The following is a 25,664-nucleotide window of genomic DNA, read 5'->3' as shown; positions in this document are numbered from 1 at the left end:
GGAGGAGCTGCAGAACACAGTGAGTATGAGGGGGAGGAGCTGCAGAACACAGTGAGTATGAGGAGCTGCAGAACATACAGTGAGTATGAGTGGGAGGAGGAGCTGCAGAACATAGTGAGCAGTCACAGCCCCCCTCCCCGAGGCGGAAATAATAATAATAATACTGCTTCTGGGTGCAAGGTTTCTTGCCCAGGGGCGCATATAGGGGTGTTTAGGGATAAGTTCCCTGGATGCTAAATGGACCTGAACACGAGAGGAGTGCACGTTACCAGCAGGAAATTGGGTTTTAATCAGTTAACTAGTCTATATATATAATAATACAGTACACGTTTTTCACGTAGCACGTGTCCGATTTGCAGACTCCTGTAGTCTGCAAAAATCTGACTATGCTCTGCACAGCACCCCTCCCCATAACAGTGCTCTGCACCCCTCCCCATAACAGTGCCCTGCACGCCTCCCCCATAACAGTGCTCTGCACCCCATCCCCAATAACTGTGCTCTGCACCCCTCCCCATAACTGTGCTCTGCACCCCTCCCCCCATAACCGTGCTCTGCACCCCTACCCCCCATAACCGTGCTCTGCACTACTCCCCCCGTAACCGTGCTCTGCACCCCTCCGTGACATGCGCCGCAATCCTCCTGTGACCTTGCTCCGCAACCCACCTGTGACTGTGCTCCGCAACCCCCCTGTGACCGTGCTCCACCCCGTGACCAAGCTCTGCAACCCCCCGTGACCAAGCTCTGCAACCCCCCGTGACCAAGCTCTGCAACCCCCCGTGACCATGCTCCGCAACCCCCCCAGTGACCATGCTCTGTAACCCCCCTCCTCGTGTGACCATGCTCTGCAACCCCCCCGTGACCATGCTCTGCAATCCCCTCCCCCGACCGTGCTCTGCAACCCCCCTCCCGACCATGCTCTGCCCCCCCCCCCGTGACCATTCTTTGCAAGGCCCCAGGGACCATGCTCTGCACCCCCCTCCGACCTTTCTGAGACGTGAAAATTGGATTTCCCAAAACAAACTGTTTTTAAACACTGACAAGACTGTAACAATGGTATTTGGGACCAAGGCTAAATTTTTAAAGCTTCCAATGATTGAGCTCCAGATCAGACCCAACGCTAACACCACCCTAAGGCTAAGGCCCCGCTCCCAGAGTCAGCGCACCTGCGCTGCTGACAGGCGGTGCGCTGAGATACACAGACCGCGATCTGCGGTCTGTAGGGAGCGGGAGGTGGGCGGGAGGTGGGAGGTTTGACAGGGAGGGGGGGCGTGGCTTGAGCGGAGGGACCCGCTACTCTCCCCCCCCCTCCCTCCACGGACTCGGGCTGGAGCTGGAAGGTAAGTTTAAACACACACACGCAGGCACTCATTCATACACACACGCGCACACACACACACACAGGCAGGCACTCACGCACTCATACACACACACACACACACACACACACACAGACAGAGGCAGGCACTCGGGCACACACACACACACACAGACAGGCACTCACGCACTCAGACACATACACACACAGACAGGCACGCACCCAGACACACACACAGAGAAAGGCACTCACCTGCTTTCACTCCACACGCCTCTCCTCCTCCCGAAGCCTCCCCTCCCCATTGGCTCACAGCCACACACGTCACGCGTCAACGCTAGGAAACACCATTCTCTGGTGTCTCCAGCGGCTGACGCGCTACAGCGTGTAGTCAACTGTGCAGCCAGTGGGGACCGGGACCGGCTCGCGAGGATTCCCCTGCTGGTGGGGGACTCGCGACCCGCCGCCCGCGCCAACGAGCGCAGCGGGACCGAGGCCTAACTCCTGTTACTAGTTTGAAATACCTGGGCATATGGTTTTACTCCCATTTCAAATTTGGGATGCACATTGATACCCTGACAACCAAGACCTATGCCAAACTAGGGGTACTTTACAGGAACAAATCTCCCTAAGTCTGCTGGTCAGAAAGCGTATCGCACAGCAGATGCTAAAGCCAATTATTGACTATGGAGACATAGTATATGGCTCGGCTCCTCAAACCCACCTTAGCAAACTTGACACCCTCTACAATTCAATAAGCCGTTTTGTTCTCCAATGCAACTACAACACACATCACTGCGAAATGCTCAAAGAACTAGATTGGTCATCACTTGAGTCTAGGCGCAAAGTTCATTTTTCTTTTCTTGCCTTCAAATACTTTCTGGGCAAGCTACCCATCTATCTGAACAAGCTCTTCACCCCTACCACATGCAGCACTTATCTTCTGAGATCTGACTCCAAAAGACTGTTCACGGTCCCAAGGTTCAGCGAAGTATCCGGACGTTCCTCCTTCTCTTACCGTGCACCCCAAAACTGGAACAACCTACCGGAGACTCTCACAGCCGCCACCAGTCTAAATTCTTTCAAAACTCACATTTTAATCTGGTCTGTAACTGTTACATACGCCTATAATATATATTATCTCTAACTGTGCATGCAATGTCTTGTATATAATGTATACCCTGTTCTTTTATGTAACTATTTGTAACCATGTATTATTTGTCTTAACTCTGTGCCCAGGACATACTAGAATGCGAGAGGTAACACTCAATGTATTACTTCCTGGTAAAATATTTTATAAATAAATAAATTACCCCCGTGACCATGTTCTGTACCTTTCCCCCGTGACCATGCTCTGTACCGTTCCCCCGTGACCATTCCCTGTACCGTTCCCCCGTGACCATGCTCTGTACCTTTCCCCCGTGACCATGCTCTGTACCGTTCCCCCGTGACCATGCTCTGTACCGTTCCCCCGTGACCATGCTCTGTACCGTTCCCCCGTGACCATGCTCTGTACCGTTCCCCCGTGACCATGCTCTGTACCTTTGCCCCGTGACCATGCCCTGTACCGTTCCCTCGTGACCATGCTCTGTACCGTTCCCCTGTGACCATGCTCTGTACCGTTCCCCCGTGACCATGCTCTGTACCGTTCCCCCGTGACCATGCTCTGTACCGTTCCCCTGTGACCATGCTCTGTACCGTTCCCCCGTGACCATGCCCTGTACCGCTCCCCCGTGACCATGCTCTGTACCGTTCCCCCGTGACCATGCTCTGTACCGTTCCCCCGTGACCATGCTCTGTACCGTTCCCCCGTGACCATGCTCTGTACCGTTCCCCCGTGACCATGCCCTGTACCGTTCCCCCGTGACCATGCTCTGTACCGTTCCCCCGTGACCATGCCCTGTACCGTTCCCCCGTGACCATGCTCTGTACCGTTCCCCCGTGACCATGCTCTGTACCGTTCCCCCGTGACCATGCTCTGTACCGTTCCCCCGTGACCATGCTCTGTACCGTTCCCCCGTGACCATGCTCTGTACCGTTCCCCCGTGACCATGCTCTGTACCGTTCCCCCGTGACCATGCTCTGTACCGTTCCCCCGTGACCATGCTCTGTACCGTTCCCCCGTGACCATGCCCTGTACCGTTCCCCCGTGACCATGCTCTGTACCGTTCCCCCGTGACCATGCTCTGTACCGTTCCCCCGTGACCATGCTCTGTACCGTTCCCCCGTGACCATGCTCTGTACCGTTCCCCCGTGACCATGCTCTGTACCGTTCCCCCGTGACCATGCTCTGTACCGTTCCCCCGTGACCATGCTCTGTACCGTTCCCCCGTGACCATGCTCTGTACCGTTCCCCCGTGACCATGCTCTGTACCGTTCCCCCGTGACCATGCTCTGTACCGTTCCCCCGTGACCATGCTCTGTACCGTTCCCCCGTGACCATGCCCTGTACCGTTCCCCCGTGACCATGCCCTGTACCGTTCCCCCGTGACCATGCTCTGTACCGTTCCCCCGTGACCATGCTCTGTACCGTTCCCCCGTGACCATGCTCTGTACCGTTCCCCCGTGACCATGCTCTGTACCGTTCCCCCGTGACCATGCTCTGTACCGTTCCCCCGTGACCATGCTCTGTACCGCTCCCCCGTGACCATGCCCTGTACCGTTCCCCCGTGACCATGCCCTGTACCGTTCCCCCGTGACCATGCCCTGTACCGTTCCCCCGTGACCATGCTCTGTACCGTTCCCCCGTGACCATGCTCTGTACCGTTCCCCCGTGACCATGCTCTGTACCGTTCCCCCGTGACCATGCTCTGTACCGTTCCCCCGTGACCATGCTCTGTACCGTTCCCCCGTGACCATGCCCTGTACCGTTCCCCCGTGACCATGCCCTGTACCGTTCCCCCGTGACCATGCTCTGTACCGTTCCCCCGTGACCATGCTCTGTACCGTTCCCCCGTGACCATGCTCTGTACCGTTCCCCCGTGACCATGCTCTGTACCGTTCCCCCGTGACCATGCTCTGTACCGTTCCCCGTGACCATGCTCTGTACCGTTCCCCCGTGACCATGCTCTGTACCGTTCCCCCGTGACCATGCTCTGTACCGTTCCCCCGTGACCATGCTCTGTACCGTTCCCCCGTGACCATAGCTCTGCAACCTCTGCGGTAGGTTTCTGGGCCTTGCAATTTGTAAACATCCCCTGGCACTGGGCGAGGTTGAATTCCTCCTCGCTGTGTAACTGAGGTTTAGGAAGTGTTTCATGGGCCCGCAGTGTGTGCGTGATACTGTAACTTATCAAGTATTTGCATTATATCTCTGTCTGATGTCCCTTTTCCTGGCTTAACTTGCAGAATCTGCACTATGTCCGAGGAGAGGGCAGCTAAACTGAAGCTGAAGAGGAGGAAGGGCAGCACAGCCCAGGATATGCAGGGTGCAGGGGCCAGGCCCGGGCTGCCGGTGTAAGTGGCTGTATAACACATACTTAGTACTAGAGGGCTTTGCTACGCATTACGTTGCATGTTGTAGCACACACACACACACACACACACACACACACACACACACGTGTGTGTATACTTAGTTAAGTTGTTTGTGGTGCATGTCTTAAACAGGTCTGCAACCCTGCATTTCACCATTATCACCCAGCCCACAGCACTTCCACTGCAGCAAGGGATTCTGGGAAATGACATGCAAATTGCCACCTTTTGCTTCAAAGCCTATAGGGAACCATGTTAATGGTTTTGAATCAAAAGGTGGCACGGTGTGCTCATTTGCATGTCATTTCCCAGAATCCCTTGCTGCAGTGGAAGTGCTGTGTGCTGGGTGATAATGGTGAAAGGCGGGGTTGCAGACCTGTCTAAGACATGCAAATGAGCATACAGTAATATTTCCATTTGCTATATACACACACACACACACACACACACACACACACACACACACACACACACACACACACACACACACACACACACACACACACACACACACACACACACACACACACACACACACACACAAACACACATCAATCAAATGAAACACATTCACATGTCTCGGACAGGTCTGCAACCCTTCTTTTCACCGTTATCTCCTAGCATACAGCGCTTCCACTGCAGCAAGGGATTCTGGGAAATGACATGAGGTTCATGTGAATATGGTGACCCTTTGTGCTCATTTACATGTAATTTCCCAGAATCCCTTGCTGCAGTTGAAGCACTGTATGCTGGGAGATAACGGTGAAAATCAGGATTGCAGACCTGTCTCACTTGCTGTATGCTGTACGGCGGAGGGTTTTTGTCACTTTTTTTTACCCACCATTATATATATATAAATATATATATATATATATATATATATATATATATATATATATATATATATATATACATATATACATATATACATATATACATATATACATACATACATACATACATACATACATACATACATACACTCTAAGGCCAGAACTATTGCAATAATGCACGCATGAGTTAACTTGCAGATTTACACCTTCTACTTCCCTATTTATCAAACACCTTATATACCAAATCTCATACTTCAAAATAAATAAATAAACACCCTCTTGTTAGTACATGTTTGTGGAAGAAGCGATCTCCTGAATTTCCCTCGCAGATCCTCCCTGATTTGTTTCACTCTTGTACACTGTACCTTAGGCTGTTAGGTATGTTGTGGTTAGGCTGCTGTCACATTTCCTATTTGTTCTTGTATCAAAGCATAATACAATAAGGCATTTATAACTTGTGGTGCTGTCGTTTAAACGTATAACCCCTTTGATGTTAATTTCTTGGGAATTGTACGCATCATATGAGATCTGGAAATCACATCATATAACTTTTTTCGTTTATGTTACTGAGTGCTTTGACTCTTTATGAATAGTCCATATAGGGCTCAGAAAACGGCTCTTTGTAAATTAATGGACACCACAGTCACTCAATCCCTTCCCCCGCCTTGGGATTACCATATGTGTGTAAGGGTTTGAAGGAGTTAGATATTGAACACCTGCCCCCTCAGATAGTATGTTGCAAAGTGACCAGGCAGGGGCCTAAGGCTTTGGTCTCGCTGCGTCCGGCGGCCCGCGCGGCAGCGGACCACCAGCCCCTTTCCTCTAGTGTGGAGGTCCCCGCTGGCTCCTTACTACTTGGCTGACTGCATGCTGTGACGCGTCAGCCGGCTGATGCTGCAAGCTCCTAGTGATTTGCAGCTCTGACGCGTCACGTGGTGCGGCAGTCAGCCAATGAGGGAAGGAGGGGAGGGAAGGAGCTAGATGGGAGGCGGCTTGGGAGGGGAGCAGGGAAGGAGCTGCGGGGGAAAAGTGTGTGTGTGTATGTATGTGTGTGTATGTATGTGTGTGTGTATGTGTTGTGTGTGGGGGTGGTGGTGGGGGGTGGACAGCACCACAATCTCAGACCTCAGATCTCAGACTCTCCTGCTCCCGCCTCCCTCTCGCTCCGGCTCCCGGCTCCCTACAGACCGCATATCGCGGTCAATTGCCTGTCAGCGCGCCGCCTGTCTGCAGTGCGGGCGCGCTGACTGAGGGAGCGGGGCCTTAGCCTAACACAACCCTGCTTCTGGCATATGCTGGATGGGTCACGTGGTCTAGGGTGACTAAGAGGAGGCTAAACTCTGCCCCTTTTCTGCCTAGAGATTAGGAGTGGGAAAGAGGTTACAAATTACAGGGGAGAAGAACTCTACCCTCAGATCCCAGGAGGAGAGCCAAAGGAGGGGGTCTCACCAGTAAATATGCAAGTACACAGTTATGTTTATAAGGCAGATTAGGGTAGTAGCCCCTTTGTTGTTTTGATAGATAGGCTCCTTAGAAATGTAGGAGTCATAGAAGTACAGGCTCCCCAACTGGGAGACCTGTGTCTCCTAGGAGTTACCCCTATTGGTAGCCCTGGGACTCAAAGGACCATAGCAACTGGTATCCTTGGACACCCTCCCAATGTGAGCATCCCAGGGGAGTGTAGTATGAAGCCCAATACAAAGGGATCACCTCTGCCATCCCATCATTGAAGAGCTACAAAAAGTATGGTCAGACCCAGAAAGAGAACCAAGGCTTGTCCGTACCAAAGACATAAAGGGGCAGCCCAGCAGGAACCCAGAAGGTACAAGAAGAGTCAGTAATAGTATGACTAAGTTATGCTCTTTGACTAATCAACTACATCAGCTGTTCTAAGCATGTGCCTCTCCAAGAATGCAGTAATGCACCTGGGGCAACTCAAACTCTGTAAATAACACCTGTCCTGTTTGTAGCTATAAAGTTCCTGGCGCTCATCTTTTCTACCTCAACACCCATCTGCACGGAGCCAGCACCCTGACAAGGTAATACACTGTACAAGACAAATCTAGAGACTGATGTAAACTCCCAAGGAGCCGGGCTGGGAGGGTTACAATTATAAACCATTTATCATAATGATCATGGTCAGAATAGTCAGACACACATTAATCAAAACTGGCTTTTATAATTACGCCCAGCACTGTGCAAGCGACATGCAGAAAAATCCCCTATTAAGCCCTTTAACTGCCTCAAGGTTTTACAACACTTTGCAATCCATGAAGGCAGATAAATTATATTCCAAGAAGTTGTATTCCTGTGCAATTGAATACATAACCGATGCTCTTGTGTCAAAACAGCCCCATGTGAGCAGACTGCTATTTGAAATGTGATAGACTTCATGCTGTGAGACATAAAATCCTTAGATGATCGACAATGATTGCATCAGCTGCTCTGGCTCACTAACTTACCTTGTATATGTCTATGGCTACACCAGTACAGTGGCATAATTCACAGAGCCGTCCTCCTTTCCACAGGGTATGTGCAAATATACAGAGGTTGAAGTGTGCTAGTATCAATTATACCCAACCTAGCTGTTCAAAAACAATTACTACATTTTTTTGTTGTTTGTAATTATTATTATTTTTTGTTAAAGAAAAGTGTATTGTCGCACTGCAGAGAGAAAAAGAACTGCGGCCTCTTTCAGCTATCTCAGAGCCAAGCGCACCTACCTTCCTCATAGTCTGTTCACCTGGAACTTGACTGTTTAATCAAGAAGAACATTGGGTAGGAAGGGAGAACAAGGAGAGGGCATCTGGGAGAAGGGTAGAAAATTGTCTTCCAAATATTACCATTATGTTCTTTCATTTGATTTGCCCGTTGCTTTTGTTCTTTGTCGTTGTTGTAAATGTTGAAATATAGTGTATATTTTTCCTTTTCTCACTTTTCTTTTTGTTTGTTTCTGGCTTTTATATACAGAGAGGTTCACTAAGGGGTTTCTGTCTGCTTGGCCTGCAGTTGATGCAGAGGGTCCAACTGTGGTTTGCAGGAATCTGTGATCTGCAAGTTTACTTTGTTCTAGGGAAAAGGATTGCCACCCAGCAACAGCTGGTGGGAATGGCAAACCTCTCGAAATGAGAGTGCTAGGCAAAACGCACTTGTCGCATGTTGCTTAACATGCCACCAGCCGGTGCGTGTCCCCGACGGCAGATTTATCCTGAAGCTTAACAGACTGATGACAGTCCTTAGTTTTACCCTACTGACAAAGTAAAAACACACTGATCTTATTATCTACTTAAACGATAATAAGAAAAGGTACATCTTGGTTTGATGTTTTACATTTTTAATGAACTGAATAAAGACTTCTTTATGACATAAATGTTTTTTTAACTTTTTAATAATTTGAGGTTCTCTTGGGACTTTAAAGGACCATAACGAAAAAAGCTCTGCGATTCCTTGAGCTTCTTTTGTACCCTGTCGGACGATCTCTGTGCTGTGGGACGGTGCTGCTTGGTTCCCTGGTTCGAGCCTACAATAAAGATAGAAACTTCTGGTTACGTTAAGAAACCATTGCAACCATCAGGCAAGCTACATTGGGAGGGCGGGATGGGCTGCTCTTACTAGGTGGCAATCCTTATTTCCTAGAACAAATTAAGTTTGCCGATCATAGATTCCTGCAAACTATACTTGGGTCTTCGGGAGGCTTGCCCTTGACAACAGGTGGTGGGAGTTTCCCTCACGTGGTGGTTGCCCTAGTAAATGTAACTAACTGATTCTGACGGTTTCTAATAATGCCTCACAAAAGTGCCTATCTCGCCGCTCTTAAAATTATTGGTAATGCAATACCCTTAGAAGCTGCTTTTTTAGCTGCTGCACATTTGATTGATTACCTCTTAAATTGATTTGTATCAATTTTCAATTTGTTTATTGCAAAGAGTATCCAACCTCTCTAGGTGTTAGTCTTTGCTGGTCCAAATGGGTTTCTGGAGGTTATTCTTACTTGTGTTTTGCCTAAGGTTGATTGTGCTGTCTAGGTACACTGATATGCAGTTAACCACACAAATGGAAGGGTCTTTTTTTGTTCTTAAAAAAATCCAGCTCTACTGGTGATTTTGTCTATTGAACCAGTTTGTGTTATTCATTTCAGTATTATGTGGAAACTCTCTGGAGTATGAACTAACCAGAGATCTGATAATATGAAATAAGTATAGCATAGCTCAGCCTCCCTAGCTGTAAGGTCTAGAAAGGATGACAATTTTATAGACAAAGTTCTTGGGTCTACAGAAGTGCTGTCTAAAGATGATATGTATGTTACCAGTGGATTAATATCCCAAGTGGAATTGTATTTGGGTACTATGGGTCTAGATAGAGTAGCCCATCTTAACAGGCAAATGGATATACAACTTCTGAGAGTGAAGATTTGGTATTAAATGACATAATGCCGCTCCCATATGAGGTTGGCAAACCTTGACATTTATACGCTAAGAAATCTAAAACTGTCCATTTTTCATGCATGCTTTTTTTCTAGACTGTGATCTGGGTCTGTGCAGAGGACGAAGTGGCAAATAATTCCATGTCCATCTCCCCGAATGTCTCTTATTAGGAGGAATCGGTCTCTCTTGAGGGACAATATACTGAGGGTTAGCCTCTGATGAGACAGCTGACACTCTTGTTTGTCTCTCTTGGGACAAACATAGCGGATAGGTGAATTTGTTTTTCTAACACTCAAGATTTTATGGAGTGAGTGTCTCCCATTTTGTTGATGTATGACACTGCTTTTCTGTTGTCCATCTAAATCAATACCTTTTATCCTCTATTGGTATTGTTGAGGGACGAGAGACTGAAGGGCTAATTTGGCTGCTGTAAGTTCTAGTACATCTATGTGGAGGCACTGCCTGAAAGAGACGTGTCTGTAGTGATAATTATCTCTGTAAGTGATTCCAGTTGGGGAGTAAGGGGCAATGAGCCTAGTGACCTATCTCTACCATTTGTTAATTTGTCTATACTGGATAGTCCTGACCAAGGTACTTACTGGCGTACGTGGTGTGCCAGGAGAAATTGAGGTTTGTCTGCACAGAAGAGCAGATTGGTGAAAACCAGAACCCAAGGCTAGAAATCTCCCTATTATCGCTGCCAGTGTCCTCAGTGGAATCCGGTCATTCTGTAATATCTGGTCTATGTATTTTTGTACGGATCTGAAGTTCTCTGGGGGAACGCTAAGAGATAGCTATGTATTGTAAACCCCAGGTATTGAATGTTCTGTGTCAGGGTAAATATTGATTTTTCTCTGTTAATAGTAAACACCAAGTTCTCTAGAAGAGACATGGTGTAATTTAGTTGCTCTATTAATGTATCTAGATTTGGATGTGCCAAAAGCATATAGTCTACATAAATGAGCCGACGGAGATGAGCCATTAATCACTTTGTGATCCTGGTGAAAGTGTTTGGAGCGTTGCTAAAAACCAGCCGTTCATTTGGGGCTGCACATAATTTAATTTGAAAGTTCATATTCACATATTCAGGAGATTTACTATCTCGGGGTGCATCAACCATCAAATAATCAATTTGACAAAGAAAGAGAGAGGATGGGTGCACCAGTTTCTAAATAAAATTCTAATTCTATTAATGCAAAGGCTTAAGAATGTAAGGGCAGATGAGGAAGGAGAGCACAGTTCAAATAGTCCTGCTCCTCCCTTCAGGACAAGTTTTCAATTACACCAGTATATACATGAACCCCATTTATGTAACATAATGGAAAGGGAGAAAAATGTAAGCAAATAGAAAAATAAATCCCCACCATACATTGACAGTACCATCATTAAAGGAACACAGTCAGATCATTATCATCATGAAAGCCTCTTTCTTCTGTGGCTTTAAAAGAGTGGATCAAAAAGGATTCTCTTCGAAGTACCATTTTTGCCCTGTTCCTCACCTTTTAGGGGGTGGTACCCATTCTATACCCATACCCTTGAGAAAATTTGAATTACTATGATGAAAGGATCTAAAATGTTCTGCAATATGCAATATACGGTCCGATTTCTTCTATTGATCTCCTGTGGTCTATAACTAATTTACCTAATGGTCTTACCCATGTAGATACCCACATGGGCAAACCAGAAGGTACATGACAAAGGTACTTGTACAATTAAAAAAATGGTCTAGTCTATAAAACTGATCATCCTGAGAGAACCACTTTTGTACAATAATGGAATTACAGAGGCTACAGGATCCACACCCGAAGTTTCCTTTAGGGCGTTTATCTAACTATGTTCTCTGGTTTGTTGAAGGCAGATCGGTATCCACAACCAAATCCCTTATTGACGGTACTTTCCTACACGTTACCCTAGGTTGATGCTTAAAAATATGTGCAGATATTGGATCACTGCACAGAATATCCCAATTTCTTTGAACTATAGTTTTAATCTCTTTAGAAAAAGGAGTAATCAAAAATAAGGTTAACTCTATTCTGAGGTTCTTCATTTAATCAACTTTTGTTTCTTAGAAAAAAAATCAAATCCTGTTGTCACATGTAATGCCCTCTGATAGGCTTGATCTAACACAGCGGTGCGTAAACTGGGGGGCGCTAGTTTTTCGGGGGGGGGGGGGGGGGCGCGGCAGTTATAGAGGTCCTGCGCTCTCCCCCCAGGCATTTAATTGAAATGCCAGGGGACCGCACGAGGCCTCTATAATACACTTACCTTACTTTCCAGGATGTGTCGTCCTGGTAACCCGGCGTCAAATGACGCCGCGGGGTCACGTACCATGGCAACGTGACGTCACTTGACGCCGGTGTCGAGCGGGACGGGGGGGGGGGGGCGCGAGGCGCCAAGGAGAGCAGGCAGGGGTGCACACGGGGAAAAGTTTGCGCACCCCTGATCTAACACATGCCTTTCATATCCTTTTAACAATAGTTTCTCATATAAGTTAGCGGCATGTATGCGGAAATCTGAATCCCTTTTACAGTTTCTGTGAATACGCAGAACCTGTCCAAAGGGAATCCCCTTGTTCACTACCTGTGGATGAAAACACTTATAGTGTAAATATGAATTAGATTAGGTGGGTTTGGTAAAATTGATGTAAAAGACATATTGACCTCATTCACATTAATCCATTTCACAAAGGCTTCAAAATCCATAATTGACCCCTCCCAAACCATAATGATGTCATTAATGTAGCAATGCGTATAATTTAAAATGTAGGATTAAGAGATTGTCAGTATTACAAATAAATTGACTCTCCCCATACACAATGAATAAATTGCCATATATTGTGCCACTACAGTACCCATCGCTGTTCCTCTCTTCTGATGTGTATGGAGCGTCGGACAGGCCAAAAACCATGGCTGTCCACTGATCGAGATGCTCTTTCAACTTGAACTTGGGGAGTCTCCTGTGATTTGGATAGCCTGGTACTGCATGAAATGCGTCTTAGTCAATTTCTACACAAAAAGACTGCGGTTGAACTAGAGTGGGGATGTGTGATAGACCTTCCATTCAGAATCCTTTAAAAAAATAAAAATACATTTATGAACATGTTTTAAGTTTTTGTTAAATCTAACATCGGTCAAACTGAAATATCAGATTTCAGTTCTGGAAATAAATGGCGGACCCAGCCTGAAACTGTTAAGGTAACAGGCCTCCTTTTGCTCTAATGCTGGAGAAATGGCAGAGTCTAAGTGAGAGGTGCAGTTTCTTGATGAAGGAGAAACCTGGAAAGGAAATCTCTTGAGGGGAAGTGAAAGGCCTTTGTTTATCACTTTCAGGACCCATTTGTCCGATGTGATCTTTTGCCACTAATAATTTCTCTCCCAGCGATATAGAAAGGGAGCTTACTTAATTGGGGTCTGTGCCGACCTGATTGAATCTTTGAGGGATGAAGATCGCCCGGTTGTCTTATTTCTATAGAAGGCTTTCCTTGTCTGAGCCTGGTTGGGGATTGTCATGGGTTGGTCCATAGGGCCTGACCGACCCTCTCTACACGAAAGGGACCTTTTAGTGAATTCTTGGGAAGCCCACTTCATAACCGAAAAACGTAAGACCCCCATGTCTGGCTCTAACTTCCTCTAGGAATTGAGGACCAAACAAATATGAGTTCTCAGTTTGGGAACTCATGCACTTTTGAGGCCAAGTCAGATAATCCATCTGAATTTAATCCCAGGACCTACGTGCATTGCTGACATAATTAAATGTCTGACCAATAGTTGAAGTGGCCCTGCTAAGTGCATTCAAGAGGGTTAGTTCTAAAAAAAAAAAAGGACCTTCCTCGAGGTGTCCCTGAATAATCTCGCTGCTTTGTCCATCATAAGTAAGAGCAGACTAGCATCGTCAGCAATTTTAAACTGGATAGCTCGTAGTAACTGGAAAGAATTATTTGTGGGAAGGGAAGTATTACTCATGGCTACTCATGTCAATATCTAGGGATGTTAGTGCCTGAATATCTGGTATTCCAATACTAGGTCATTATTGACGAGAGAGGACTAGAAAGTCAGAGTTGTTTACTTCAGAGTCAGGATCAATAGCCCAACCATGATTGTATACCCTAGGAGTTCTCCCGGTGATACTGACCCTCACCATTTGTATCTCCCTACATTTTCCACTTTCGCTTGAGGCACGGGACCTGGAGATTATTTTCCGTGTCCCAGTTAACCGGGGCACAAAACGAGATTGTCAGTTATCGGCTCCTCGTCTGAGGGGCCCAAAAATTGTGGTGTGGCCACAAAGAGCCTTATGTCAGCTGCAGGCTTCAGCTCTTTTTTTCCCCCTAACTGTCGCAGTTTGTTGGCTAGCAACCTCGTCAACAGATTTACTATTCAGCCTCCCGGAGAACAAAAGCAATAGCTATTGTTTGACCAGATTATGGCCGGGTGTTTACTAATCCACAAATCAGGTAACAAACTCCAAACTGCTGTTAACTTGAATGGCAGTCAACAGCGGAACAGGGTCCGATACTTGCCTGAGTCACCTAGAAAGATACTCTCAACTAAATAATCTCACATTTTCTTAGGTTCCCTAGATTTATTGGAAGGGCAGTAACACAGTTACAGTCCATCAGATTCAGCATGTTCGCAAACCTAAATAGATTTCTGCTGCAAGTACATGTCCAAAATACCGATGCTTTGGTCAGGTTATTTTTGCTCGGCTTTGCAGTCAATAGCTACCCTAGCTTGACATCTTCTTTAAATGTTCTCTACGCCTATGACACATGGTATACCTTTTTATCGTCCTGTTTTCAGCTTTGTTGCACCTGTTACCCTGCAGTGAAGGAATAAAGAAAGAACTAGAATGGCAGGACCCTGTTGACATGTCGGCAGAGAGGAACTCAAGTGAAGTGTAATGAGGTCAGAGGTGTCTCCTTGGGTCAGGAAGTGATCTCAGACGGCTGAACAATGTGATGTGACAGAATAGCATAGCTAGTGAAAATATTTAGAGTAGAATTCCTGTCACTGACCCCGATCTGGTTTTAAGGATACAGAACCCGTTTTTATTCTCCTATATTTTTATGAAGGTGCACACGCGCCTTATCTGCTTCCTGTTGCATTTAAGCATTTACTGATTTTTATACACAGAGGTTCTGTATACATACAGTACAAAATACCGGGTCATCACAATGAAATACTTTGCCAAAATAGCAATTATAATTATTTGTTTACATCAATCTGTAGTGTACCCTTTATATTTGGATAATATATGACTATGGTGCTATTTACCAATACCTTTTATCTTGGGCAGAAAAAAATAACAAACCTTACAAACACTAGGAAAAAATAAATTGTGAAGCATTGTGCTTATAAGCTGAGGTGCCACTTTACCTGTGTTATACAGATTTATTTTAAATTGTTAGCAAGAAACCCAAGATAGTACCGGTATATTGCACACTCCCAGAAACACGCTCAGAAATCCTTCCACGCCAGGTTGTGAGGGCATGGCACGTTTGTATCCGTGCATGGCATGCTTCTGTTGATTGTTAGGTAAACCATCATTATTTTGACATTCAGTAATAGAGAAAAAACAGTTTGCAAGATTGAGTGTTGCACACCCTTGTATGTTTGTGGCAGAGGATCACTCCGGCAAACCTTTATGTGATGAAGGTAAGACGTGCATTACCACTTTCTCCAGCATACAAGAGCGTAAGAAGGACTGAAAGCTCCGGAACCTCACAACCTCTCTTGCTGTGATGCAATGTCAGTTCTCGGAATGAGAGAATGTGCATGCAGAAAGTTGACTAGGTTCAGCAGCCTTTGGTAGAGGTCAGATGATGTTAGAAGACAGCTGTCAACTGAGTGTGCCTTTGAAGAAAAGAAAAAACTATTTGTACCCTCCTAGGAAAGCCAAATGTGAGGTTCATTGCGATTACGCTGCCACAGGAAATGTGGTACTTTCATTCTTGTAATGTTTGTTATTATTATTGTTATGTTTTTTAATGTACATTGTTCCACATGGAGCTTGTAGTACACGCATCTGGAATGTCCTTCCCCCTTAATATCCGACTGACACCCTCTCTCTCCACCTTTAAGTCCTATCTAAAAACGCACATCTTTAACTAAGCGTATTGGTAGCTCCACTGGCTGATACTATATATCTCAGATGCACTGACCTTGGCCCCTTGCAGGCGCACTTACCATAACACCCTCCAACTGTTTGTAAATTCTCCCTAATTACCACATAGATTGTAAGTTCTTCGGGGCAGGGACCCCCTTTCCTATTGTTACTGTCATGTCTGAAGCACTTATTCCCATTATGTGTTCTATTATTATGTCACGTGTATTACTGCTGTGAAGAGCTGTAAATGGTGCTATGTAAATAAAGATATATATACATATATTTGCCACATACTGCAATGAATTGGGTCCCGTTGGTAAAGAGCCATGGCTCAATATTGCCACACTGCATACAGAACCGGGTGGTAGAAAATTGGTCTTGTGGTTAGCATTGGCTTCTCTAAAAGAGGAAACTTCAAGACTGGGCATCAACTGTGTGCACCCTGGCATACTCCTTTCACAAGTTGCCTTTTATTCGGTATGATGTAAAGCCACTTCCCCGTGCTGGGAAAGATTTGTGTGCTATTCATTTGAATTTGAAGAGAGCTGTTCCATTCTCCAGCATGGGGAAGCAGTTTCACAGCATATTTCGTATGGGTCACTGAGATCGAAGTGTTGCACATTTAGAATGTAAGCTCTTCAGTGAAGGGGTATATTGTTCCTGTATTGTCTACACAGTGCATATATGTGTTTAATTCCGAATCCTGGTAAGAGATGATGAGTTCTATCAGCATACTTGTCATATTTTTGGATTTTAACTTTTGTGAAAGGTGTCGAAAGAGAAAAGATCCTCCCCAAAAGTAATGGGCATTATTGGGTTCACCATGTAATGATTCTCTTCATCATTTTTTATTTGTATGCGTCTCATGTTGGTGTTCCTTTTGTTTCTTTAACCACTTGCCTGCCCTAATACATAGCCCCTCCGTTATGGGGTCTGGCACTGCAGGGGTTTCGTGATTTGGCTACATCATGGCCTTTTACTGCTCATTTTCTAGGGGAGGTCAGGTTCTACGTTCCCATGGATCTGGCACGAGGAGGAACGGAAGGTGACTTCCATTTCTGGATTCAGTGCCGCAGCCGTCACGTGATTGTGACATGCCTCAGGGGCTATGGCACCCTGGTAGTGTGGCCCTTCTGGTGCCCAAAGGGTTGAAGTGTCAGTCCCTCCTAGGATCAAAGTAAATTAAGGGCAAGTGGCAAGGTCAATTGGTTAAATGTTGGTGAATGGCCCCACTTGTATTCAAATTAGAATATAAATATATAAAAAAATAAACTTATGTCTCCATAGTAACCAAATGCTTTGGCGTATTGTTTTTTAATGATCATTATTTAATCTCTCTTGTGGTAACACTGTTTGTAAGCTGGTATACTGTATGTGCAGGCAGATTGCTGATCCAGGCTGGTCCCCTTGTGTTGTTTTGTTTGGCTAATGGTGGCGGAATCATTCGCTTAAATAGAGGCGAAGAGCAATAATTGCCAGATCTTTTCACAATAAGCTATTATTTTTTTTAAAGGGATTGCATCTTCCGACGGAAACAAATTACAATGATAATTTGTTAGTATGATTTTATTGAAACATTTTTTTTATTAAAAATGTAGTCAAATTAAAAAAAAAAAAAAAAAGTCTGCAGCTGGTAGGAACAAAATATAGGCATGTTACCTCGTTTTAACCAGGTTTCTGTTTACCCAGATAAACATTTGATACCAGTGGATTATTATAAGTGTATTATATTTTAATACAAATTGGTAGCAGTTCACTTATCACTACCATCATGCCTTTGTGAGTCTCCCCTTAGCACAGTATAGTATCAGACCCTGCATGACTTTAGAATGTTACCATGTGACCTCTGCAATGCTGATTGCACACTGTGGATTTATACTGAGATTGAAAAGGTGCATTCACCTATTCTTATAGTAAAAAGCACATTTAATTGGCACCTCACTGTACTTGCTGAGTTACTGTATCTATGTATATCTTTATACAGCACTATTAATGTACTGTACATAGCGCTTCACAGCAGTAATATACGTGACATAATAATATAAATGACAAATAATACAAATAACACATAGTGGGAATAAGCGCTTCAGACGTAAAAGTAACATTCAGGACAAGGAGTCCCTGCTCCGAAGAGCTTACGATCTAATTGGTAAGTAGGAAGAACGTACAGAGACAGTGGGAAGGTGTTCTGGTAAGTACGTCTGCAAGGGGCCACGGTCGATGTTTGAGGTGTATAGTATCAGCCATGGAGCTACTCATATGCTTCATTAAGCAGGTGTATTTTAAGATGGGTCTTAGAGGTGGATAGAGAGGGTGCTAGTCGGATATTGAGGGGAAGGGCATTCCAGAGGTGTGGGGCAGTCAGTGAGAAGGGTTTAAGGTGGGAGAGGGCTTTGGACACAAAAGGAGTAGAGAGAAGACATCTTTGAGCAGAAATCAGGAGTCTGGATGGGGCATAGCGAGAAATTAGGGCTATGTAGAGAGAGGCAGAAGAGTGTAAAGCTTTAAGAGTGAGGAGGAGAATAGAGTGTGTGATACGGGATTTGATAGGAAGCCAGCAGAGTGATTTCAGCAGGGTAAACGCCGAGACAGAGCGGTTTAGGATAGATTGTACGGGAGACAGGTGAGAGGCAGGAAGGCCGGATAACAGTTGGTTACAGTAGTCGAGATGGGAGAGAATGAGGGCCTGAGTCAGAGTTTTAGCAGTAGAGCATCAGAGGAAAGGGCGTATCTTTGTAATATTGTCGAGGAAAAAACTACAGGTTTCATCTACATTTTGAATGTGAAAAAGGAGTCGAGTGTGACCCCTAGGCAGCGTGCTTGGGCTACTGGGTGAATGATCGTACTTCCAACAGTAATGTGGAAAGAGTTAGTAGGGCCAGGTTCGGGAGGAAATATGAGCAGCTCAGTTTTTGATATGTTGAGTTTGAGTCGGCGGAGGGTCATCCAGGATGATATAGCGGAGAAACATTCAGAAATGTTGGTCTGTACTCCAAAGATCCCTGCTTCAATCCTGTAATAAAAAATTATATATATTATATATATATATATATATATATATATATATATATATATATATATATATACTGCCTGTTCTGCCACTTTAACACATTCTGATATTTTTAAAAGTTGCTTCTTTTAAAAATATATTTAATAGCTTTAGACCTAAACGCTGAACTGAGAAAAAGCAATAATAAACATCACAGTATATACAATATATATTGCTTTTGCCAATGGCTATATGCTCCAGCGAAGAACTCTGAAATCATTCCAAAGTTTCGCAATTTGATCTTGAGAAAATCAGGCTAAAGCTGTTTGTATCAATGTTACTATTCTTACAAATCCACATCACCACATTGAAGCAGCCGTCCATTAAAAAAAAAAACAATTCCCCTAAGTGGGAAGCAGGGGGTTTCCAGACCTGGAGTGAGTTAATTTTATCTCTGTGGACCCCCTGCTTACTGAGATACTGAAATCCCCTTTGTCACATGGATCAGTAAGAAGCTACAGTGGATGGCGTTTTGGGTTCCGGGCAGCGCATGGTTTAAGCCTCCCACGTTGTTCACCCAACCGGGCACGCTACCGACGGGACCTATGGAGGTATCTCCTAAGACTGGGGGGTCCCCGGAGCTGAAATGAGCAAGGTTCCAGAGACCCCTTGCTTCCCACCTAGAGTAGTTAATGTACGGACCTACGAAATAACCGCATCAGTCCATCCTTATACAGAATGATGTCTGGCTCAACGTCACTAATTCAACTTCGCATCAAATAAATTACGTTCCACAGGGAATTCGCACATTACAGCAAGGTTTTATTTTTTCTATATATTTATAAGCCACCTGATGAGGTGTAGATTTGCGTTAAACGGGATGAATATTATTTCCATGTGCCCCTCAGGGTATAATGCACTATTGGGCCTGTGGCTTCGTACGCACTTTGTATATAGCTGAGAAACAGTCATTGGGTTGGATCCTAGTTCTTGTTATTGTGGATGTGCACCAGCTGCTCCAGTTTCATGTTTACATCAATACTTCTATGGAGTAGGAAAATGCTGAGTGATTTCACAATAAAATGTACAATCAGGATGAAGAGAGGGAAGGTAAAAAGGACATGTATATTTTTTCTTATGTCTGTTTGGACTACATTAGTGGAAGCACATGATCACAATACATTTACGGCAGTGGTATGTTTAAGTGGGTTAAATCTTAATTAGCAAAGCCCTTAAATACAGACAAATAGAAATATTTTAAATCATTTTTGAAAGCCGGCGAGGAAACTATGTAAACAATATGAATTGTATCTTTTGGAGATATTTAAGCCTCCTTTTGGGGCTTATTTGTCAGTGTCCCAGCTTCAAAACCAGGACAAAAGTGGGGCAAAAACTGAATCAGATTTACTAAAGAAACACACCCCACCAAAGGCAATGGGATGTTGTACATTGGTAAATCTTTTGTAAATGTAACCAGGAGACTGATATATAATACACCCCCCCCCCCCCTTTTATGTTATGCATTTTGTTTGTGTTCCTGCATATTAAGTACACTTGGAATTTCCTATTTGACAGTGACTGACAGTGAGAAAGTATATATAAGTCTAATTATGTTCTCATTATGGTGAAAGAAACAGAGCAGACGATTAACAACACCCCTCCTTCCTGCTGTATAGTAAAACTTCAGTGATTAAAAAGATATATTCTTTAAAAGAAAGAAAGAGAAAAGACCAGTCGCCTAGATTTAACCCATCACTTCTGTCACTGCACTTTTAACACACTTTGCTCTTTATAGGGGATTTTTTTAATAGTGATAGTTCACTATAGTTGAATAGTTCCTGAATGTTACTTCATGACACTCGGGATTTTTCTGACGGAACCACAATATAATATTCAAGTTGATGGGACTTGACAGAACTGGTTCTTTAGTGTCTGCTCTTTTACTCACGAGTTGTTACTTTCGCTGTCTTTCTGTCTTTCAGAAGAACTGGGTCTGCTGGTTCCTGGTTTGAAGAAATTGGTTTAACTGCTGCCGAGAGAACATGGAAGCAGGTCCTGAACTCTGCTTATCCAGACCTCAAAACCATGAGCTGGGGAGCAGTGCCCAGTTTGCCGGGGTTTGGCAATAAGGTACAATGTCTTGGGAAATTATTAGTAGATGGTAAAATGAGTATGTTGCTATACACAGGTCTTGTAATTTGCCTAACATGATTATTCCAGCAGCTCTATAAGAACGAGGCTCTTTTTAAAGGAGTTTATGCACTCTTACAAACAGCCTGGGCATCTTTCGGTCTTGAATGAAACCGATAAGCTGATAAGGCTACTATGATGTTAATGTAACCCCCCCTGGCTGCCACCTAGGGAGTTTACATTAGTGTCTATTATTGGCTACTCAGAAGGCTTTACCTTATTCAGGGTGCTGAGTTCGTGTGGCTGAGCGATGAGGTAGCAAAGATGGAAATGATAGGGGCCAGGAACTTTTGTAGTTCAAGCAACAACACTTTATTTGTGCCCCGATTACTAGGGCTCTTCTCATACATACTGTACAGGGTACACATTAGCATGGGTGTCATCCGTTGCAATTCCCTGTCTGTACTTGTAACAAGTTGCATCCCCAGGCGCCCGCTTTTAACACACTGGGGAGGTGCGAACACATGGCTGACTTCTCTTAATTGACCTGTCCCCGTCTGCATTACGTCTGTTATACTCTGTCACTATGGGCTCTGGCCGACTCCGTGTATTTAGGGAATGTACACCCCATTCCTGTCTCTGAACTGCCACTTCTAGCCAGACTAAGATTTGAGGCATGTCTGAATCTGCCTGTAGAGCTATCTTATGGTACCCGGGGCTCTCATAGAGACCTCTGTGGCGTACCTGTCTCCTCTTCTGTGAACCATCGGCTTCACCTCGACCATATCACAGGACTTTATCTGAAGCGACACTATCCTTATCTAGAACAGGGGTACGCAAACTTCCTGGGCTGCGCCCCCTGCCTGCTCTCCCCATGGGTCACGCCCCCTTATCTTTAATGCGGCGTCAAATGACACCGCAACGTCATTTGATGCCCGTCGCCATGGACACGCGTGGACCGAAACCTGGTGAGTTTACAGAGGCCTCGCGATGAAGCGCTTCTGGCCTCTGTAAATGCCGTGCCCCCCCAAAAAAAACTCGCCCCCCCCAGTTTGCGTACCCCTGATCTAGAACATAATAAACAGGGACTGGTCTATCCTATACACTCACATACACATACATACTTCTTGACTATTTACATGGAGGCTCCTCTCCTCTTCTACGGGAACCTCCTCTCTGGAACCGTCACCCTAATATATATATATATATATATATATATATATATATTACACCCCCTGTGACATCCTGGTCTCCAGGCAACATATGGAGGGGTTAAGCACCCCGTGACTGACCCCCAGTCCTGTGCGACTCCCTGACTGGGCGACTGGGCAACTTTTTTCAGAAAAAAAGGATGGCCTGGGAGAGAGGGGGGGGGGGGGTATTGTGTAAAGTCTGTGAACTGTTTGTACAGTTAAGTGTACAGTATCTAAAATGCAGTCATGATGTACACAAAACCTCTCCTCTCTCAATTAACTACTGTACTGTACACAGAATGAGGAAGAAGATAAAGATGGAAAAAATTATATTACTATACAGTATATACATATTATTATATATTATTGATTACATATTATTAATTAATATTATTATCAATGTGCATTATTCATGATTATCCACCGGCCCTCAATTTCCATCTGACAGAAGAACTTAATAAAGACTGCATTATGTATTATTAATGATTATTTTTATATTTGTTTTTTTTGTTCCTGATAAAATAAAATAAATATTTATTTACATTCTTGATAATCATAATCATTGACAACAACCCTCCCCCCCCACACCTACAGTACACCAAACAAAAAGAATGAATGGCAAAACAACATGAATCAGTTAATGTTTTTTTTAACTCTCAATTCTCACAGTGCTGTGCAAATCAGATTTACATATCAAATTCGAGAAGGGATTTTCCAAAACGTTACCGTAAACAAAGCCTCAAAGGGTTGGGGGGGGGGTTGGGTGAGTCATGCGCAGTAATCAGCTAGCTCCCATCTCAAAGAGGATTACACGCAGGCGCAGTGAGGTGACGCTCGGCTAGGGACGGATTAAAAACACAATGAAAAGCTTCAGAAAATGAATGACTCTGTAGAGGTGTCTGTCGATAAGAGTTTCAAATCCTTGAGCGAGCCTTGTGTGTGTGCGTGGGGGAGGAGGGTACAGCTGCAGGAAGGATTAGTTGTACTGCAGTTCAAAGAAATGATATAATTTCAAAAGGCAGGTCACCATAATAATTTGATCCCTACACCCCCAAATACAGTACATAAAAAGCACACAAATCAACCATGTGCAGTCAAACGCACAGGGTCGCAGGCAAAAGCTACAGTACAGCACAGATTGAATATCGTAATATCAAGATGGTTTTTGCAGGCTTGTGGAGAAAATAAAAATAAAAAATAAGGAGAATTTTTTTTTTTTTGGTCACTCACTCAAGCAAGCAGTGGTGAAGTTACAGTACAGGCGCATGCGCAGTAATCATCTGCTAACTCTCATCTCAAAGAGGATTACACGCAGGCGCATAGAGAAGTGATGCTCGGCTAGGGACGGATTACAGTAAAAACACAATGGCAAGCGTTTTATATTTATTTATTTTTGTTCCTGATAAAATAAATATTTATTTACATTCTTGATAATCATAATCATTGACAACAACCCCCCCCAACACATCTACAGTACACCAAAGAAAAAGAATGAATGACAAAACAACATGAATCAGTTAATGTTTTTTTTTAACTCTCAATTCTCACAGTGCTGTGCAAATCAGATTTACATATCAAATTCGAGAAGGGATTTTCCAAAGCGTTACCGTAAACAAAGCCTCAAAGGGTGGGGGGGTTGGGTGAGTCATGCGCAGTAATCAGCTAGGTCCCATCTCAAAGAGGACTACACGCAGGCGCAGTGAGGTGATGCTCGGCTAGGGACGGATTAAAAACACAATGAAAAGCTTCAGGAAATGAATGACTCTGTAGAGGTGTCGTAATATCAAGATGGTTTTTGCAGGCTTGTGGAGAAAATAAAAATAAAAAATGAGGAGAAATTTTTTCATTTTTTTTTGGTCACTCACTCAAGCAAGCAGTGGTGGGTGAAATTACAGGCGCATGCGCAGTAATCATCTGCTGTCAAGCAGGAATGTGATTGAAACCAGAAAGACACACATTCAAAGGAATGGTGTGGGAGAGATGTACTGCACTGTAGAGAAGATAAGAAGTTGAAATACTCTGCAGTGCAGTAAATTATCCTGTGTGTGCCGGGGCGAGCGAGGGGAGAGTGCTGTATATGCCGAAATGTGACACTGTTGCAGTACTGTGCACACCTATGCGTTTCAACAATTTTCAAATGAGACGTACAGCACTGCAAATGCATGTATACAGTAAATATGCAAATTTACAATTACTGCGCGCGCGCACACACGCAGACGCAGACTGTGTACTGACATAGGTTGAATTGCTAAAGTATTAGACTTCCAAGACAACAGCTCGCGAACGCCCCCCTGAGTTTTTAGACGGTATTGCAGTATTGCAGACAGCGATAATAAAATGCTAATATCACGAGCGCTAAAATAACGCAATTCACTCGGGACCAAAAAAAAAAAAAACGAATCTGCATGTGTTTATCAGAGCGCCGCGGATCCGGCCGCATTAGGATAAAGGCGGCCGCAACTGTACACTGTGCATCTCGTTACAGGGGCATTTACACTGCGCATCTCATTACGAGGGCCTTTACACTGCGCATCTCATTACAGGGGCCTTTACACTGCGCATCTCATTACAGGGGCATTTACACTGCGCATCTCATTACAGGGGCATTTACACTGCGCATCTCATTACAGGGGCATTTACACTGCGCATCTCATTACAGGGGCATTTACACTGCGCATCTCATTACGGGGCATTTACACTGCGCATCTCATTACGGGGCATTTACACTGCGCATCTCATTACAGGGGCCTTTACACTGCGCATCTCATTACAGGGGCCTTTACACTGCGCATCTCATTACAGGGGCCTTTACACTGCGCATCTCATTACAGGGGCCTTTACACTGCGCATCTCATTACAGGGGCATTTACACTGCACATCTCATTACGGGGCATTTACACTGCGCATCTCATTACAGGGGCCTTTACACTGCGCATCTCATTACAGGGGCATTTACACTGCGCATCTCATTACAGGGGCATTTACACTGCGCATCTCATTACAGGGGCATTTACACTGCGCATCTCATTACAGGGGCATTTACACTGCGCATCTCATTACAGGGGCCTTTACACTGCGCATCTCATTACAGGGGCATTTACACTGCGCATCTCATTACAGGGGCATTTACACTGCGAATCTCATTACAGGGGCATTTACACTGCGCATCTCATTACAGGGGCATTTACACTGCGCATCTCATTA

At 44.8% G+C, this 25,664-nt stretch overlaps 1 protein-coding gene across 4 annotated transcripts in view; it reads left to right on the top strand.

Moving 5' to 3' along the window:
• Positions 1-25,664, top strand: part of FAAP20 (FA core complex associated protein 20) — a 40,654-nt gene that overhangs the window by 925 nt on the left and 14,065 nt on the right. For 3 of the 4 annotated variants that reach the window (XM_075604849.1, XM_075604850.1, XM_075604851.1), the window contains 2 exons: positions 4,661-4,768; positions 21,120-21,267. In XM_075604849.1, the coding sequence (XP_075460964.1) occupies positions 4,661-4,768; positions 21,120-21,267 (256 nt within the window). Of the gene's footprint in view, positions 1-4,660; positions 4,769-14,886; positions 14,948-21,119; positions 21,268-25,664 lie in introns of those variants that run through there. The other variant, XM_075604852.1, reaches the window with a different exon arrangement.

Source organism: Ascaphus truei, chromosome 6 (assembly GCF_040206685.1).
Source record: "Ascaphus truei isolate aAscTru1 chromosome 6, aAscTru1.hap1, whole genome shotgun sequence".
NCBI classification, from domain to species: domain Eukaryota; kingdom Metazoa; phylum Chordata; class Amphibia; order Anura; family Ascaphidae; genus Ascaphus; species Ascaphus truei.
This window is presented reverse-complemented; position numbering and strand designations above follow the sequence as displayed.